Here is an 18,849-nt window from a genome sequence, read left to right as displayed (position 1 = left end):
AGTTGCCTCTGAGCTTGTATCTCCCATTGCTATTCAGCACATTTAATGATCTTTCAATGCACGTTATCTTCCCCTTTCTATTTCAGGAGTTCCTAAAGGTAAAGGAGCTGTGGCTAAATCATTCTGCAATCTGAGCTACAGATCTGTGTATTCTGAAACCTCTTCCCCGTACAATGTTTGTGTTGATGTCAATGGCAGGGCTACCCACGAGACATGTAGGCTATGCCATTGAGATTGGCATTGGGGTAATTAAAATTGCAGTGCTGATCAGAGATGACAATTTGGCTTCTGTTTGGGAGAAAGGGATGTGATGGCTATAAATGACTGGAGAGAAGTAGATTTCTACTTCTGTAAATATGGTATTTTGTTTTAGACCATCTACAGTGTCAGTAATGAACTGATGTGCAGCAATTTGAATTCCAGCCCAATCCACACATAAGTTAATACTCAAATCTTCTTGTCTTCACTGGAGACATATTAAATAATTTCAGTAGTGAGGAGTAAGGGACTTAAAAATGTCCAGTGAAAACAACTAGGCTGTGTCTACACTGCACCCCTTTTCCGGAAAAGAGATGCAGATTAGACCAGTCGGAATTGCAATTCCGCGGGGGATTTAAATATCCCCCGCAGCATTTGCATTTACATTGCTGCCGCTTTTTTCTGGCTTGGGGATAAGCTGGAGAAAAGCGCCAGTCTAGACGCGATTCTCCGGAAAATAAGCCCTTTTCCGGAGGATTCCTCCTTTCAAGTAGGAATAAGAAATCCTCCGGAAAAGGGCTTATTTTCTGGAGAATCGCATCTAGACTGGCGCTTTTCTCCGGCTTTAAATATCCCCTGCGGATTTGCAATTCCGACTGGTCTAATCTGCATCCCTTTTCCGGAAAAGGGGTGCAGTGTAGACACAGCCCTAGAGTCTTGGCATTAACTTTGGTGAGCATTGGATCAGAGCATAAGTGTGCAGCTTAACTTGGCCAAAAAGTCACTTCCACTTTAATTATATATTTTAAAGTATAACGTGAATTGAGATTTTACTGTAAGGCAACTAAACAAATCAGGGCTTGATCCTGCACCATTAAAGTCAATAGGAGCCTGATGTCTATAGTATCATTTGTGCTTTGTATTTTTGGATACATATTTTTACACCTGCACTAACAAAATTTAATGATTTTGTCTGAACGAAAGTAATGAGGCTTAGTGTAACAATATTAAGTATTAATTAAACATTAAAGTAATAAATAGTGTTGATATTTTCATAATAATCTCATTTCATGTTCCAAAAATGTGAATTAAACTAAACTTGGCATAAAATAAAATCAACCTGAGTAAAAAAATATTTTTTCCATCAGTTAAAGATTTTTTAAAAATCTTTTTGTATGTGACGGATGTAAAATGGCTTTACAGTTAACTGAAATTTGCACGCTAGACTTTGTGGGCAAAATTAAGTCCTGATAGAGGAAAGTCATCTCCACTGGTGAAACTGGAGATGTGCTTGTTTTATACCCTCTGTAAGATATATTGATGACATGGGTGACATAGGGGCAATATTCTCAAATTGCCATAATTCTCTCAAAATGGGACCAGTGTTTGTCAGGGCTCCTAAATATTAATAAACCTTTGGGAAAAGCTGGACCAGTTTTTATGGTCCTGCTCTTGTTCCAATTAAAACCAATTGCAAAACTCTGCTGTGGATTTCCATGCAAGCAGAATCAGGCTTAATGCTTATAATAAAACTTGAAGTCTGGGAAAGTATTGTGACCTTTATGGACAGATGCTTGGTCTCAGGAAGGAATGTAATACCAGGAAACCATATTCTGCCTATTGTCTTCTGTTAGATTGTAAGCTTTTTAGAGCAGTGACCAAAAAGGTGTTCTGCGTTTGTACAGAACCTAGCAACGTGGGCCCTTGGTCTATGTCTGGGGCTCCCAGAGCATGACTAAATTATTATTTTTTACATAGAATGCCACTTAGATTTTGTTGTCGCATGAGAGATCCCCAGGTTGAAATATCTAACCAAATGCTGTGTTACTGTGGGCAAAAGTGCAAAGGAAGCCCTTTCCATCAGGTAATTAACTATTAACTTAGCTCGTCTTGGGCTAGAGCTGAAGCTCACTAGATTCACTAGGAGTCTTTCTATTGGGCTTTGGATTAGGCCTAGAGGTTTCTTCTCTAGATCTCCATTTACTTTACAAAGGAAAGCGGGTGCGATGATCCCCATTTTCCCCATTAAGAAATGGCACAGAGAGGTGTAGTGACGTGCTCAGTGTCACTCCACAGGGGAATCTCAGGAATAATCACCTGGCTCCTCATCCAGAGCCCCTCATTCCTAGAACTCATCTGCCTTCCCAAGCTTGTTTAATGACACTAGCTTTTCAAAACCCTCCACACACGTGGCTGTCTGAGACGTGGTGAGAAACACCAGCACATCTCTCGGATAAGCAGTTTCTTTCATAATTACCTGACTGGGATCCTTGTTTTAAATGTCATCGCTCCTCTGGGACATTGCCATTAAATTGCCAAGCACTTTTCCAAACAAAAACTACATTTCAAAATACAAAGATAATAAGAGTCCCTAGTAAAAGCTGCCAGGAAGCCAAAGGTGAGGCTGACAGGCCAGCCGGGACTCAAATCTCTCCTCTGTGTGTTGTGTCTCCACTGTCATGCTTTGAGCGCTGCACCAGCAGGAAGGAAGTTATAATGGAGACTGGCCATGCATGGCATGTTCTCTGTAGACCAAGGTTCAAGGGATGCCTCTTGGACTTGAATGCCATTGTTGGCTTGTGCTTCAGTAAGAGCTGTGAGAATCATTTGCATTGAGCCTCAGCTCTACTTGATCTGAACCTTGCATCCGATTGTTCACCGACCTCAGTGTACTGTATCAGGGTATGTCTACACTACCCCGCTAGTTCGAACTAGCGGGGTAATGTAGTCATCCGCAGTTGCAAATGAAGCCCGGGATTTGAATTTCTCGGGCTTCATTTGCATGAAGCCGGCCGGCGCCATTTTTAAATGCCGGCTACTTCGAACCCTGTGCCGCGTGGCTACATGCGGCACGGAGTAGCTAGTTCGTGGAACGAGGCGTACAGCTAGTTCGGATTAGGAAGCCTAATCTGAACTAGCTACTCTGTGCCGCGTGTAGCCGCGCGGCACGGGGTTCGAACTAGCCGGCATTTGAAAATGGCGCCGGCCGGCTTCATGCAAATGAAGCCCGGGAAATTCAAATCCCGGGCTTCATTTTCAACTGCGGATGACTATATTACCCCCGCTAGTTCGAACTGGCGGGGTAGTGTAGACATACCCTCAGTGCTTCCATGAGCCTCACTCACTGCTTTGAATCATAGCCCGAGGCGGTTCCTGTGTCTGGGAAGCCTAAACAAACCTTCATCCCCTAGGCAGATTTTTCCATGCCCCCAACAACTACCCAATAACTATCAAAAGAACCCTTCTTATCTTAATGTCTTCAGGCGGGGTGGAGGGGTTTGTGGTGACTGGGTGGCTCTCTCCTTCACCTCACCCTGTCTTCAAAGCTGTGAAATGGCCACTTTCCCTAAAAGCAGGGTCTGTGCGGTTCGGTGGATTGAATCACTGTGGGTTGTTGCCTTCTCCAACCCTCATGGGATTTCCCACCAGGCAAGGGGTACCAATTTCATGGCCTGGAGTGCAGGGAGAATGGGCCACTTCAACTGAAATGGGGCTGAGATATGCTCCCATAATTCTTAACATGATCATCACCAGGGCTTCCTGGTAATTATGCTAAAGATTCTGGGGCCACATTAGCCCCAGATTAGAGAAAGAGGTACTAAGTGATGAAAGACTGTTCCTTCAGCTGCTACAAAACTACTGGAGGAGGGAGCCGGGTATCCTGCCCTTGTTCAGGGACTGAAGGAGACAGTAACCCACAGTACTCACATCCACTTGCCAAAGAACAATCCCCACCAAAGGCGCAGCTGCTTGGCACCCCACAAAGACCCAGTGATATATCAGAGGGGGGTTTCTTGGCCCCAGAAAGACATTGTTCTGTACACGTGCCAGATAAAAAAAGTGGTCTTGGCTCTGGATGCGGGCAGAGGAGAAATGGCTGATTGTCAGAAGGGCTTGTGCTGGGAAGATACTAGTTACTTGGAAGATGAAGATCTACTTGCTTTCAAAAGAGGGTTTTTTTCTCGATATTTGCCCCATGTAGACGGGCCAAATATCAGAAAAGCCTCTTCCAGGAAAAAAAACTGAAGAAGATCTGAATTTTCATATCTTCTTTCAGAAGCCGTGCGTAGTCTAGACATGCTCTTAATTGAAACCTCCAAGCAAACCTTCCAGCCCTTGAAAACCAAACCTGCAGGGTTCCACTGGGGAATCCCAATTCGACCAGAACACCGCAGGTTTCTCTTAGCCTTGACTTCCAGGCAGTCACTACACAACCATGGGGACAGGCTGTGAATAGACCCACAAGAGATGGACTCAAATACTTCCCAAAGCTCTTTGGATCTCACTTATAGCTAATGTGCGTGCCTTCAGCCTCTGGCACTTTCCACCACTCAAACATATCCTGTTGCCCTGGTGAACAGGGCCCCCTTACGGAAGCAGCTGCTCAACATTTAGCCCTTTCGCACTGTTGCATCAGATATGGTAAATCTAACTGAAATGATATGACTGAAAGAAGGACTATTACACTGATCATCTGTGGGTCTGACTGTCCCTTTGTGGCCCCCCTACACCATTCTGACAAAGTAAAAAGGTCATAATGAACCTATAGACGCTACGGTCAGGAGGAACCATCATGCTCATCTAATCTGATCTCCTGCCCACCCTTGTAACAGATCTTTAACCTCTGGCTGTGTTACTGACATCCCCAAATCATGATTTAAAGATTTCACATTACAGAGAAGCCACTAATGACACTAGTTTAGACCTACATGTGGCTTGTAACCCATGCTGCAGAGGAAGACGAAAAATCATGAGGGTCTGTGCCAATTGGGTATTGGGGAAAATTCCTTCCTGATCCCAAATGAGGTGATCAGTTCCAGTGATTCTTAACCTGCGGCCCGCAGGCCCCTGGCAGCCCAACCAGCACAGGGCTGTAGCCCATGTGACCGCCTCAGGTCCATACAGGTATTATTGGATGCAGCCCCATGATGGTAAATAGGATTAGAACCATCCTGTGCATGTGGACAAGCCCCACCAGCCAGACATCTGGGAAAGGATTCTTTGTAGTACCTCAGAGTCCTTCCCATCTAAAGTCCATCACCACCTATTGGAGATACTTGCTAGCGGCTGCTGGATGACAACCTGGCATTAGAGACAGTCTTACCATATCACCCCCTCCATGAACATGTCAAGTTCAGTCTTACAGACAGTTTGGTATTTTTCTCCCTCTGCTCCCTGTAGAAGGCTGTTCTAGAATTACACCTCTCGGATGGGTAGAAATCACTGTCTAATCTCAAGCCTAATCTCGTGAATGGCCAGTTTATCTCCATTTGTTCTCGTGGTCACATTGGTACTTAAATTAAATCACTCATCCCCCTCCCTGGTATTTATCTCTCTGATGTATTTACAGAGAGGATGGACCTGACCAGTATGGAATAGGCCTGTGTCAGATTCCCTGGCTATTATGTCTCCGTCACACCCCCGGCAGCTACCAGTTCTGGGGGTGTGGTTGAAGAATTGCCATGCTCAGCCATGCGGTCGGTTAGGCAATTGCTTGCAAATTCAATCTGCTCTGAGGCTGCTGTAACTTAGGGGGCAGGGCTAGGGCAGCAAACTCTTAGGCCCCACACAAGAGACTGTGTAAAGGTGCCTTGAAGCCATCCTTACATCCCGTCCTCCTCCCATTTCCTGTGCACAACCAATAAAGAAATGCCCATTGTGTGTGTATAAAATGGATCCACCCAGGTTCCAAAGGAGATTGTAATGGGCCTGCAAAAGTGGAGGGCCAAATCCTGGGAGGGGGTGAGCAGCTGAAAAACCCCACTATTGCTAATCTTTGATAGATGAAATTCTCTGTTCGCCATGTCCTTCCCTTCCTGCCTATTGATGAATTCTTCTGTGTTTCCCCACAATTTGAGAGAGTCAGAGCATGCCATAGTCTTGGGGTAAGGAGACTAAATTATGAATTGATAAAAATACAACCTTGCTGCTTTGGTGTCTGAGTACTTGTGACTTTGAAATAAAATAGCTCCCACTTGCAGCCAAGAGTGAGATTAGAAGCAATAAACCGAATACTGTCCCTCTAGAAAAAAACCACACACATACCTCTTGGCCCCTTTTTAACATTCCCTTCCAATCCCTCACAAACAGCATGCAGATCATCCGGAGAAGCCACAACCCAAAGCCTCAGCCAGGACCTGATTCTACAAAATATCCATTTGGCTTCCACTCCAGACCATGCTAAGCTACCAAAATAATTCTTTCTGGGCTCCAGACCTTTGGGTGAGATTCAGAAACATGGATTGCAGGCACAGATGTTTGGTTTTATCATTGCTAAATCAGGCCCTTGATATGCAAGGATATCACTATACTAGATTATAAAAAAGTATGATGGGGAAGATATAATAAGCCACGCACAACTGATGATGAAATGATGAACTTATGGCTTGGAGGGTATAGATGTAAGTACAACACAGAGAGTGTGGATTGAAGTCTTTGAAAATGAACTATGACATGCTAATATGGGAATCACTGATTTTTAAAAGCCATTAAGTTTGGGAAATTTTCTGCAGGAGAGCAATGAAAATTAATTGTTTTCCATGCAGATTATCTGAAAAAAATAGCAAATTAGCTAAATAGTGCTTTCTTGCATAATGTACTTACTCTTTGCATTAATACCTGTGTCACACCCTCAATGGAATTACCTATTGTCTGTGACATTCCTTGTTGTTTTGCATTTAAAGAACAGTATTGTAATCTCCTCTGCTGCCCAATATGGAGCTCAGGTTGATGGGGATTGGAGAAAAACTTCACAGAATAAAATGTGACAGTCTGTAACATACACAAGTTGCAAGCAACATACAATAATAACAAGTAAATGTTAACAAACAGAACGAGAGAGAGAGAGAGAGAAAAGAGAAAATGTGAAGAACATGTAAAAGAATTCAATTGTTCCTACCCAGCAACTCAATTTAATTTTAAGTACCCCCAGATGTTAATGCTTTAAGTCAGCTGTAGTTATCTTCAACAAATAACTGAATATTATTTTACTGTATATTTTAAAACTTATTTTGAAGCATTCTTGAGTAGATGTCACATCAGTGGACTTTACGTCGGTACAACTGAGAGCAGAATTTGTCTCCTCTACAGCAGAAATTTAGAATATTAGACAAATTCCCAGAGGCATCTCAAACCCAACCTACCTCTGAATATTTACTCACCACCATGTTGAACGGGGTCCCTCCAGGCAATGTTGTCCCCAAATAAAGGTACTGCAGTGAATAAAGTGACCACTTCCGACAACCCTGATTGGCCAACATCGTGACATCACTGTCAGAGAATATCACCTTCAAGAGGTGTTACTTCCTGAAGTGAGGTGACAGCATGTTAGGCTTCCTGTCTGTTGATATGTTTAGAGACCGGGAGTAGGTACAGGAGCATGAATAGATCAAGGGCTTCTTGGTCTGAAGATACCTTTTGGAAAGGTGTGTAATGCAGTGATGACAGGTGTTACTCCTGGAAGTGCTGCCTTCCAAAGAGGTGTTTTGCGTCCCTGTTAGATATGGTCTGCCAATTTTATGACCTTACTCACACTGATCCAATGCTTTTGTGAGTCAAGTTAAAATCCTAGTGATTTCATAAAATGTAGTGGATCCTTGGGCAGGTCATGTATTTGGGAATGGTGCAGCATATTAGGTCAGTCCAGTGAACCAGTTTAAGTAGCGTCCTTAATAAAGTTAATCTCCCTTAAGAGCACCAAATTGTGGCTTTAGTTCATATTTGAAAATTAAAGAATACAGTATGATGATCTGCAGGGTATGGAGCATGGATGAATGGAAAGAACAATGAGAGCAGAAATGGATTAACTACTAGTTACTTCTAGTCAGTGCTTGTTTGGTAAAAGCACATCGTCCTAGAAGTAACAAATAGGTGGAGTCTAAATCAGGTATAAAGTCAGAGGATCATGATGTAGTGGGCTGAGAACAGCACTAGGTGCCTGAGTTCTAGTCCCACCTCTGTTACCAATTCTTTCCGCAATAATGGCCAAACCATTTAACTCCTCTGATCCAGCCAAGCAGTGCTCAGTACACAGAAGCCTAAAAGCAGCTCTGTTGTACATCTGGCTTCTCATGACCCGAATGGCCATTCTAGGTCCTGGGGATCAGTCAGATGTAGGGATGTTCAACCCTTTTTCTCCCACTAGCACCACCTGCACTGGAGAGAAGAAGGTGAATGCTAGGGCAGGCCCGTATCATAGGTGGATTCCCCTAATGTGAAGGAATTGGATCCTAACGGAGTTGGATCTGCCAAGTTTAAGGCTGCTTTGTCCTGGAGGACTGGCACAACGTGGGCTTGGTGGATCTGGTGAGTCTGTGTCTCAGTCTTCCCATCTTTTAAAGTGATATATTATTCATTTGCCAACCTCAGTGTGATGTCCTTCCTCCTGCCCCCAGTGGGTGTAGACCGGTGGAGCTCCAAAAGGAGCTATATCAAGTCACACCAGCTGAAAACCTGACCCAGTTTATATGCAGAGAGCAAGGGCTGAAGCACCTAAGGGATAACGGGGACCTAGTTTTTGGTTTCACATGTGAAAAATGTCCAACTGACTTCCCTGAAAAGAGAAGCCTTCTCTTTGATCATGGGAAAGATACAGCACTAGTAAGGTAGAGGAGACCTCCCCACCTCTCCATTTAGTAGTTCCATTTCCATTCCTATTCAATACTTGACCATTCCACTAGGAGTGCCAGGAAAGGTCCCAGTGGTTTGAGGCCTTGGCCCCACCTTCTCCATTACAGCCTGCACTGAGACAACCATCTTGTTTCACATAAGCCTCCAAAGAGCCATTGGATGGAATAAACTATCAGCCCCTGTCACCCTGACCTGAACCATCACTTAGGAAACCAATATTCCAGTTACAATTCCCTAAATTTTTTTCCAGTTGGAATGGATTGATGACATTTATATCACTTAAAATTCTGAAATGGGAAAATACCGTAGTTCTGTTGCTGCTACCGGAAGCCAACCAGAGGTGGATCATTGCCCAGTGAAGTATTTAGGAGATGCTAGTGCAGTCCATTGTTCAAGGAATATTACAGACCCCTCTCTATGCATCACCTAAGGGGACAAGAGACCATGAGAGGTGCCGGACATGAGGACCTAGTCTTATCATCTTAAGCTGTAGGTAGTTATGCTGTAGCTAGTCCTGGGTTTAAACTTGAGTGACACTAAGGCGATCCTTATTGCACTGGTTTTCTATAAAGACTCAAATTTTGATACTTGGATTTAGGAATTATTAAATGGATTTTTAATTGTAAAAATGAGATAGGCCAGTTACAATTCACAAGTGCCTTCTCCTACTTATACCTTTGTGACTCAGGCCTGATGTAAAACTTGAGTAATTTTCAACCTTTTTTTTGCACTGGTGGATCCCTACAATTTTTTGAGCGGAGGTGTGGACCCCTTTGGAAATCTTAGACATAGTCTGTGGCTCCCTAAAGGTCTGTGGACCACCAGCTGAAAAGTACTAATCTAGGGTGTATAAGCACCACTGCCATCTGCTGGAGTGTGAATCAGAACTGCTCAGTTCTTTGTGTTTATGCACCTAGCCTATAGCAAGGATAGAAACAAACACTACTACGGGTAACTGAGATTCTTCTGTATCGTAAGTGGTATTTTGAGTGGAATGTTCCCTTCCCCTTGTTGCAAACCTGTGGATCATCACGATCATTATGGGCATGTACGTGGCTACAAATTCACTGCACTGGTTTGTTGTTAAAATTTGTAGTGTAGGTTGCATAAAGCCTGCTTAAGAGCACAAATTGCAATTAGACACCTGATTTTCAGAACCACTGAGTACCTGCAACTCCCATTACATCCAGCTGGAATTGTGGGACTTCTTCACTCCTGAAAATCAGAAGCAGTATTTTTTTTTTTAAGTGCGGGTTATTTGGAGAATTGGGGTGAGAAGAAAATAAGATTGGATCAACTTTTCTACACAATGTTTCCTCTGATACAGATGAAACTGAGTCCAAAGTGAGCCCCAAATCATATTTTAAAAAGGAGATCAGCTTTCTTTTGATAGTTACAATTAAATAAAATATTCTTAGGGTCAAATCTTGCCCCATCCCATGCAGAGAGTGGGAGAGTTTGGGGATGGATTCTGGGCATTCTCCCTCTTAGCAATAGAGTAAACAACTGCAAGGGCTACTGCAGAGGTAAGAGATGCATTTATCATGGAGCCTTGGTTTATTTTGCTCCTCTCCAGCCCTTAAATCCCCAGTGATCCTTTCCCCCACACCGCTCCCAGCCTTGGTTCCAATGTTTCTTCTAATCTTTTCCATCTGTGTGTGGAATAAATTTATATGTGCACTGAGGCATGTGTGAGTATGTACCACCAATAGAAACAAACAAACAAAAAATGTAGCTGTAGGTGCTCTGTTAACTAACTGGGCTGCATTTGAGTCTCTCCTGAGTGGCCATATAAGGACACAGCTTATTGAGAACCCTGTAGGGATTCGGCATTGAGTGGAGTACTCGGCCTTCATTGTTTACAATGCTGCAAGGGCGTTACCCAGATTGCACAATGCATACCACCAGGGAAATTCTATCTAGAACACAGCTCAAATAAAGGCAGTGTGCTGAGCACGCAGGGACAGAGAAAATCCTTATCTCTCAGGGTTCTGGAGCAGTGACAAAGCCACGGTCACGGCAGCAGCACCTGCAATGCCTCCCTTCAAATGACGTGTATGTAGAGAAACCCCTAAAGTAGAGAAAAGGATGGTGTAGAGACTTTCACGTGTCATGGGACAAAAATTTCCCATCTAGTTTTCTTTAGGTGCTAAGCTCTGGGCATTTGGTTCTGTCTGCTTTATGGCATCAAGGTGGGCGATTACAGCTATTGAGTGAAGACAGACATCAACCAGAGTTGTGGATTCCATTAATACTCCAGACTCACTCTTACAGCTTGGCAAACAGCTTCATCTACCTCTGCCTGTGGAAACTGTAGGACATAATCATAAAGCCAGCACATTCTTCAGGGGAGCACATAGGAGTGAGGATAAGGAGAGTCATGAAATTTTCATAACAAAACCCCAAACCAAGTAGTTTGGAGATTTCCTTTGACTATTTTGGGACTTTGTCAACCAACTTGAAACTTGAGCCTGTTTTACAGATGTTTGTGCTCTTGTGCCGAATTTCATGTTGTTGTGGGGCAGTGTGTGGCTTGGACACAGTCCCAGTAAAGCTGAATTCTGTTTTCAGATTTGGGTTCACCAAGGGCGGCCTGTGGCTATAGGCCGACTCGGCCATTGCCTAGGGTGCCGCCTTCAACGGTGCCTGATGATGACATCATGGGGTGCCTGGGGGCGCCAATTGAGCATTCCACCTGCCTCGGGCCGCTCCTGGGGTTCACTTGATTTTTCATGCAGCTCTAGTTAAAAGACCTAATGTTTGCAAAGCACTTGGAGATCCTTGGGTGATATACAAGTCCAGGAGACTAAAGAGACTAGTGTTACTCTGTATTGTCTTTTGTTGTTGTTGTTTGTTAGGGCATGCTTTTGGGACTCAGGCCATCTCACCTCAGTTTCCAGCTCCACTACAGACTTCCTGTGTTACCTTGAATAAGACACTCTTGATCTCACAAGCCCCACTGTGTAAAATGAAGATAATACTTCTTTCTATCCGCCTTTTGCCTTTCTTGTTCATATGGTGTGCATCTACACTGCACCCTTAGATCGAAATAAACTATGCAATTTGAGCTATGCAAATTGTGTAGCTTATTTCAAGTTAATTCTGAAATAGCTTATTTTGTAATTTGGCACTGTCTACACAGTCCCTTAATCCCTGTGGAATGAGGTTTACAGGGATGTCAGTATAGCGAGCCTGTTATATTTCAAAATAACGGACTTGTTTAAAAGACACGGAATAGCTATTTCGGCATACCGGAAGTATCCCGAAATAGTGCCTCCAGGAAGACATACCCTTAGACTGCAAGTCTTTCAGGGTGTGTCTAGACTAAAGGGTTTTTTCGAAAAAACTTCACCTGTGTCTAGACTGCCGCTGCGTTCTTTTGAAATTAAATTGAAAGAATGCAGCAGTTTTTTTTGACTGCAGAAAACCTCGTTTTACAAGGAAGAATGCCTTTTTTCAAAAGTGCTCTTTCGAAAAAAGGCGCTATGTAATGCAAACTGTGCTTTTTCAAAACACAGCATCCAGATTGGCTGGGTGCTCTCTTTCGAAAAAGCGACATGCTTTTTTGAAAGTTCTGCTTGTAGTCTAGATGCTCTTTTTTGAAAGAGGCTTTTTCAAAATTATTTTTTGAAAAAGCCTCTTTCGAAAGAAGCTTGCAGTCTACAGGGGTTATCTCTTTCTTTCTCAATGAGTCCCTGATCTTAACAGTGGCCACTAGATCATACTGCAATAAAAAAAGTAAATGGCAACATAATCTTATTTGGTGGGTCCAGGGCCTGGAAAGGTATATGCTTGTTTTGAAGACAAGGGCAGCTAAGCCCATATAGTGGATCGCATATCTCAGGTCTGGGTTTCAAGTAGTTTTACAGTCAAGTTAGTCATGGGTGAAATGTATTCCTGCATATCATTTTGGCTCCAATTCTCCAATCTGCTCAGATCACTTTGCTATGTAAGTTGCAGAAAATAAATTTATAATGGCCAGAGATTGTCCGTAGAAAATTCCCCCTGCGCAGGGGGAAATCACTGCTGGCTTCAAGCTGCTGCCATGACTTCACATCTCCTGCCCCAGAAGCTGCCTCCTGCCTGCCTGACATAAGGGAAAGGAAAGACATTGAGACGGCGAGTTGTTGCCGGGAGGGGAAGTGTGGCAGAGCAAGGCTCTGCTAGGCGCAGTCCATCACTGGTGTAGCGCCACCTTGCGTTGGTGGCATCAGTTAAAGCTCCTTCCACCAATGCTTTAATTTATGCCAGGGCTAGACAGCTCAGAATCCAGGAGCCAAGACTTATTTTCTGGCAGCACCCTCCCTTTACGTTCTTGTGCTCCAGCACAGAGGAGAATCAATGTCTTTCTATGTAAATGGTTAACCCAACACCTGAACGCTCTCACACAGGCCTTTCCTAAGAGATGGGCTATGCAACAGAGTCTTGCCTATCTACATCAGTGGTGCTTCCAGTAGAACAGGTACGAAAACAAGAAAGCAGGAGAAGAAATAATGGCATGCTCACAATCCCCCTCCCTCCCACACCATTTTCCTTAACATTTTTTAAATGTTCTGACCCGTTCTAATTTCCATTTGTGTGACCCTTTGTGTGAACAATGGAGTGCCAGGCTATAAATGCCCAGAAAGCCATGTCATCACACAAAGGAGCTCTTCAGTGCCCTAGACCGGGGGCTAACTTCTGCTCTCAGGATCAGTCAGAAGAAATGTATCAGAATCTGGCCCTCAGAAGTCTATTGGCTTCACTGTACTGCATGCACAAGTCTGAAGACGGCATTTGGTCCATTGCATGCTTGTGAATCTGCCAATAAGAGGTCACTCTGCTGAGCAGTAGTGCTGCTGTAATAGGTGGAACCATTTCCCCTTCTCACTGTCTTGTGAATTTTGATCACATTGCTATAAGAATAGCACACATACCAGTGCTTGATGTCTCAACTGTAACCCGCTAAAGAAGCTATATTTTAAAGAATGTTCTGGAGGTACATGCTATTTGTCTTGTATCTCCTACAAAGTGCTATGAAACTGTACTGGAGTTTAGCAGTTACAAACTGAAAGGACAATATTTGGATAGCTTGCTAGAGGCATTGGGATGAAACAATCCATTTTGGGCTCCTAGTACCCAGTTGTCTGTAACTAGGCAATGTGACTAACCCAAATGTCCTACAGTCTGTGGAACATTCATGACTAGCACAGCATGGATTTCCATAGAATGCGGAGCCTCTTGCTAAGTTTCCCCGACAGTATAGTCCTATGAGTACATGATTACTCAAGAAAGTGAATATCCGGATGGATGGATGGATGCACTGATCCTTCCGATTTGGAGACAAAGCTGTGCAGAGCTTGCATTTAACAGTGCGACTCTGATCTTATTCATGACTTTCTTTGTTTCTCTCACACATACACCTTTTCCTCTGTAGGAAGCTAAAATAGAAGCTTGAAATAGAACTCTGAACTCTGAACTCCAGTAAGAGTGGTTACTGAGTCCATCTCCATCAGGTGAAGTACTAGTGTGTTAGGGCTGTTAAAATAGATTTAGACAAATAAAAAATAAACAATAGACTCTTTAAATCTATTATTGCAGAAAGGGATAATTTGCTGTCATTACCAGTACTTCAGATGTACTATAGCAACAGCTGAGTTCCACCCTCATGGTGACAAAACAGTTCCATATTGAACCAAAGTTACACGTATTCTCAGGATACTGGCGTGGAGTTGAATTGAACTCGCAGAGTTCTTGGGCCTCAAGTCCTCAAAAGTTCAAGGACCAGGATATGTGGAACTTAAAGCAAGGGACTTCTGTCTTAAAGTGGCAAGTCATTCTCCAACTCTCTGCCAAAGCAAAGTCTGGTGTCCCTTGCTCACACAACAACTGAGTAGTCGGAGTGACTTTCAGATGTGACCCACCATTTTGTGAGTGCCCTCTTTTCCTCCTGATTTATAAAGCCACAAAGCATCCACTTATGAGGAAGCTGCTTCCATGCCTGGAGATGACTTTGTGAGAAGCATTTGCAACCCAAGAGGAATAGACAGATAAAATATGTGCGCATGAAGGGTAAAATTGTAAAGAGACAGAATTGCATGGATTGTGGTCGACCTGATGCAATGGGAGAGTTTTAAAACAGAGAAGAAAAAATGAAAGCTCTTTACCAGCTCAATGGATTGTACATAGTTGCACAAAAGTTTTTTTAAAAACAACAAATTCAACTTGCACTACCGCCCGCCTTTCAGAAATTAGCACTGGCATTATAGAATTCACACACAAAGGAAGATCTCACTTCCTTTGTGCTTCTTTCAATGACATCAACATGCATGACTATGAGATGAAGAGACAATACCTCACCCATGAGGAGTGACAAATCAGAATATTCTTCAAAGTAAAAAATGATAAGAACACAAGACCATCATAGGTGAAAGCTAGTTCTTTCAAAATGCCTCTTTGTGACTAAAACTCTGTGAGATTCACTCTGTTGGTGACCTGTTTTATCTAACACAGTACATGCTGTGTGAAGTAATTTGTAACGGGCTGACGAATGCACACTGTACAACTTGGCTGGAACCTCGACCAGAATGGTTCTGGTGTTGTTTTAAATGTGATTGACTTTGAATTTACTGTTTCCACACAGTAAATAGATGATATTCCATGGGTAGAGTAGATTATGGGATTAAAATAATCAGATTGGAGCCCTGTAACTTCATGTGCTATTTAAGGATTCTCATAAAACTGAGAGAGTCCCATAATTAACCACTAGCCATGGGATATTATAATATATTCCATGGTGACTAGTATTTCTCCCCTGATCCTACCCAAATGGAATAATTATGAAATTATAATGTTACTCTCATTGGGGTTTCTCCTATTGCTGACATGAATCCATATAATTAAAAAACAAGATTACCCTGTTGTGAGATTATCACTCATTGCTCTTTAGTACAAATCTGCCAATAGAGACCAGTATTATCCCTTTTCCAGTCAACCTTTACTACTAAAAGGTTGAAAGATCTATCACCAATCCACACTTTCATGAGGAGCAAATATGTTTACGTTACTGTGGTTTAAAATGCTTCATAACGTTATATGCTAAACTCTAGTGTAATATAAAATGGGTTGGTTTGCATGCTATGGAGTTAACATCCTTATCTATTAATGTCTCCTAGTGAGTCATTTTGTGTTAGTGTCAAGAATTTAAGCTATCGTTCTACTTAGCAGTTAATCATCTGAAAGAGATGGGATTGCCTTGTGAATAAGCATGTTGGTGTAGTCATTCCTTCAATTTAGTAGGCACCTAGTTTCTTTAATCAGATGCACAATACCTGCCATTTAAAAATCAGCTGAAAAATCACAGCTGAGATTAAAAATTAAAAAAACAACAACAACCCTCTGGCTTTTTGAAATTCTGGCCCTGCTGTGTCAGAAATCTCTGTGAGAGCAGCGTACTCAGCTCCTGTTCTGCTAGGAAGCATTCAGCTCTCAGGTGCCTCCATGGTGCACTATAGAGTCCAGCAACATCGCTGTTGAACGCTCACATTTTCTTTCACTAGATGTAATTGCTCTTCAAAAAATATCTTGAACCATGTATTCCCTTAACCAGGACCAAAGTTAAGGCTCCTGGAGCATGATCTGATCCTCCCCTGCGTCATTTGTCCCTGCAACCTAGACTTCACACATGATATTCAGTGTGTGGTGGTGGGACTATAATGGATAAATGTGCTACCCATTGCTCTACGAAAGCAGTCTGACTGAATCTTAAATCTCTACAAGGTATGGAAGTTAAAGGTCAGATGGACATTCCTCTAAGAGGTTTCCTACCTGCTCTGTTAATTTCTAAAATTTCTTCTTGGGCCAGTGGGCATGTGTCGCTCTGAGTACTGTGGTGTGGAGAGTTTACGACAGATTTACAATAATTGGGGGATCCCAGCTGGGGTGGCCTCGGGATATGCTTCTTTTTTTTCTTTGGTAGCTTCTGCTTAGCCATAGCTAAGGAGTAATACATTCCGAAATTGTTCACAATGACAGGGACTGGCATGGCAATGGTCAGCACACCGGCCAGAGCACAGAGTGCCCCCACCAGCATGCCTGACCAAGTCTGAGGATACATGTCTCCATAGCCCAGGGTCGTCATGGTGACAACAGCCCACCAAAAGCCGATGGGGATATTTTTAAAGTGTGTATGTTCACTGGCACTAGGATCATTGGGTTTAGCACCTATTCTCTCAGCATAGTAGATCATCGTGGCAAAGATTAAGACGCCCAATGCCAAGAAGATGATGAGCAGCAAGAATTCATTTGTGCTGGCACGGAGAGTATGTCCCAGGACCCGCAGCCCCACAAAGTGGCGGGTCAGCTTGAAAATTCGCAGAATTCGCACAAAGCGGACTACTCGTAGGAAGCCCAAGACATCCTTAGCAGCTTTGGAAGACAGGCCACTGAGTCCAACCTCCAAATAGAAAGGCAGAATGGCCACAAAGTCAATGATGTTCAAAGAGTTTTTGATAAATTCCACCTTGTTTGGGCAGAAAGTAATTCTCATCAGGAACTCAAATGTAAACCAGACCACACAGACGCCTTCGATGTAGGTGAGAAAGGCCTCAGTCTCTGCTTCCCGGTAGTATCGCACCTGGGTATCGTTGCCAATGATTTCGGTCTCTGTCTTGTTCACGATGGGGTTAAATCTCTCATGGGTCTCGAGGCAGAAGGTGGTGATGGAGACCAGAATGAAGAAGAGGGAGGCAAATGCCACATACTGTGGAAGGAAAATTACAAGAGAAATATTAAATGGTAGATAAAGTACATGAGATTTGTTTCTGAAAAACACACAGAAAGCTGTTGGATTATTACTGCTGAAGGTGTTACCAGCGGTAGTGATTTCTGCCTATAGATTTAAGTCATTACACTTCAGCTGCAAAGACAATCAGTCCCCCAGGTTCTGTTTCCTTAAATTATTTAAGATGTGCTTACATTTAAGCATGCTCTAAAGTCTCATGGACTTCAATGGCACTTAAAGTTAAGCCCTAAATAGGGATTCCTTTGTGAACTGGGTCTCAGTGCTTGCTGAAGCGACTGATGGAAAAGACACACTAGCTCTCAGAATCCACGCCCTGTGAAATGCAAGATGTACAGTGGCTGCCCTAAAGAAGTCAACGCTTATTAACAATCAATGCAATTAACATCTTTGCTCTGAGGTGTAATGATTATTTCCTGTTCTAAGTTTAAGGAACATTGTGATGTTCCCGATTTCACTGTGTCATAGCTGATGGTAAATGTTGGCATTAATGGTGGCCTCTGCAGCTAGAGGGCACCATTTGGTATCACAGAATGATGGGCAGCAAAGGTCCATTTGTGTAAAGGAGTCACCGCCTCACCAGACCCAGCAAAACATGCAGAGAACAAGCCACAGGTGTCACTAACATCTACTATTGTAAGATTCTTCACAGTCAAGCTCCTCAGCCCCCTTTCCCAAACTTGCCTCAGAAAGAGAGAGAAATATAGGACCAGATCCTCAGCTGGTATGAATTGGCGCAGTTCTATTGGTTCCGGTGGAGTGGCATCCATTTACATTGGCTAAGAATCTGGTCCATTCTGTTGTTTCCCATCAGAATCTGAGCATGCATTCAAAAATCAGGTTTTTTTTCCCCCACGCTGTCACATTCTTTCTTGTTTAATCATGTCACAGTGAAGGTAGGAGCATCCTCCCAAGGCCACAGGAAATTCTGAATACTTATTTGATCTACATTTGTTTTCACTTCCCCCAACTTTATCACTGGATTTACTCCTGATTTATGCCAATGTAAGTGAGTAGAGGATGAGAACCAAAATGTACAGCTCTCAATAACTCCACTTTCTCTGCCTAATCCCCAGAAGACATTTTAATGTACCAATTAAATGAATAAAAAAGAAAACAACTTTTCCCTCCCCCACCAACAATCTGCATGCATCTAATAATGTTCTTTGAATGTCAGTAATGGAAGCATTTCTTTGATCTTCACCCTTAAGATCTGTCTTCCTCAGTTTAAGGTATCAATATGT

The 18,849-nt window shown here is 43.0% G+C and overlaps 1 protein-coding gene across 2 annotated transcripts in view; it reads right to left on the bottom strand.

Moving 5' to 3' along the window:
- The window catches only part of KCNC1 (potassium voltage-gated channel subfamily C member 1), a 151,999-nt gene that overhangs the window by 7,243 nt on the left and 125,907 nt on the right, over positions 1 to 18,849 (bottom strand). For both annotated transcript variants that reach the window (XM_006133427.4, XM_075928090.1), the window contains exon 2: positions 16,633 to 17,566. In XM_006133427.4, the coding sequence (XP_006133489.1) occupies positions 16,633 to 17,566 (934 nt within the window). The remainder of the gene's footprint in view (positions 1 to 16,632; positions 17,567 to 18,849) is intronic.

The sequence above is a fragment of the Pelodiscus sinensis genome, chromosome 4, assembly GCF_049634645.1.
Source record: "Pelodiscus sinensis isolate JC-2024 chromosome 4, ASM4963464v1, whole genome shotgun sequence".
Taxonomy (NCBI): Eukaryota; Metazoa; Chordata; order Testudines; family Trionychidae; genus Pelodiscus; species Pelodiscus sinensis.
The sequence above is the reverse complement of the archived record's forward strand: the minus strand, read 5'-3'. Positions and strand labels throughout refer to the sequence as shown.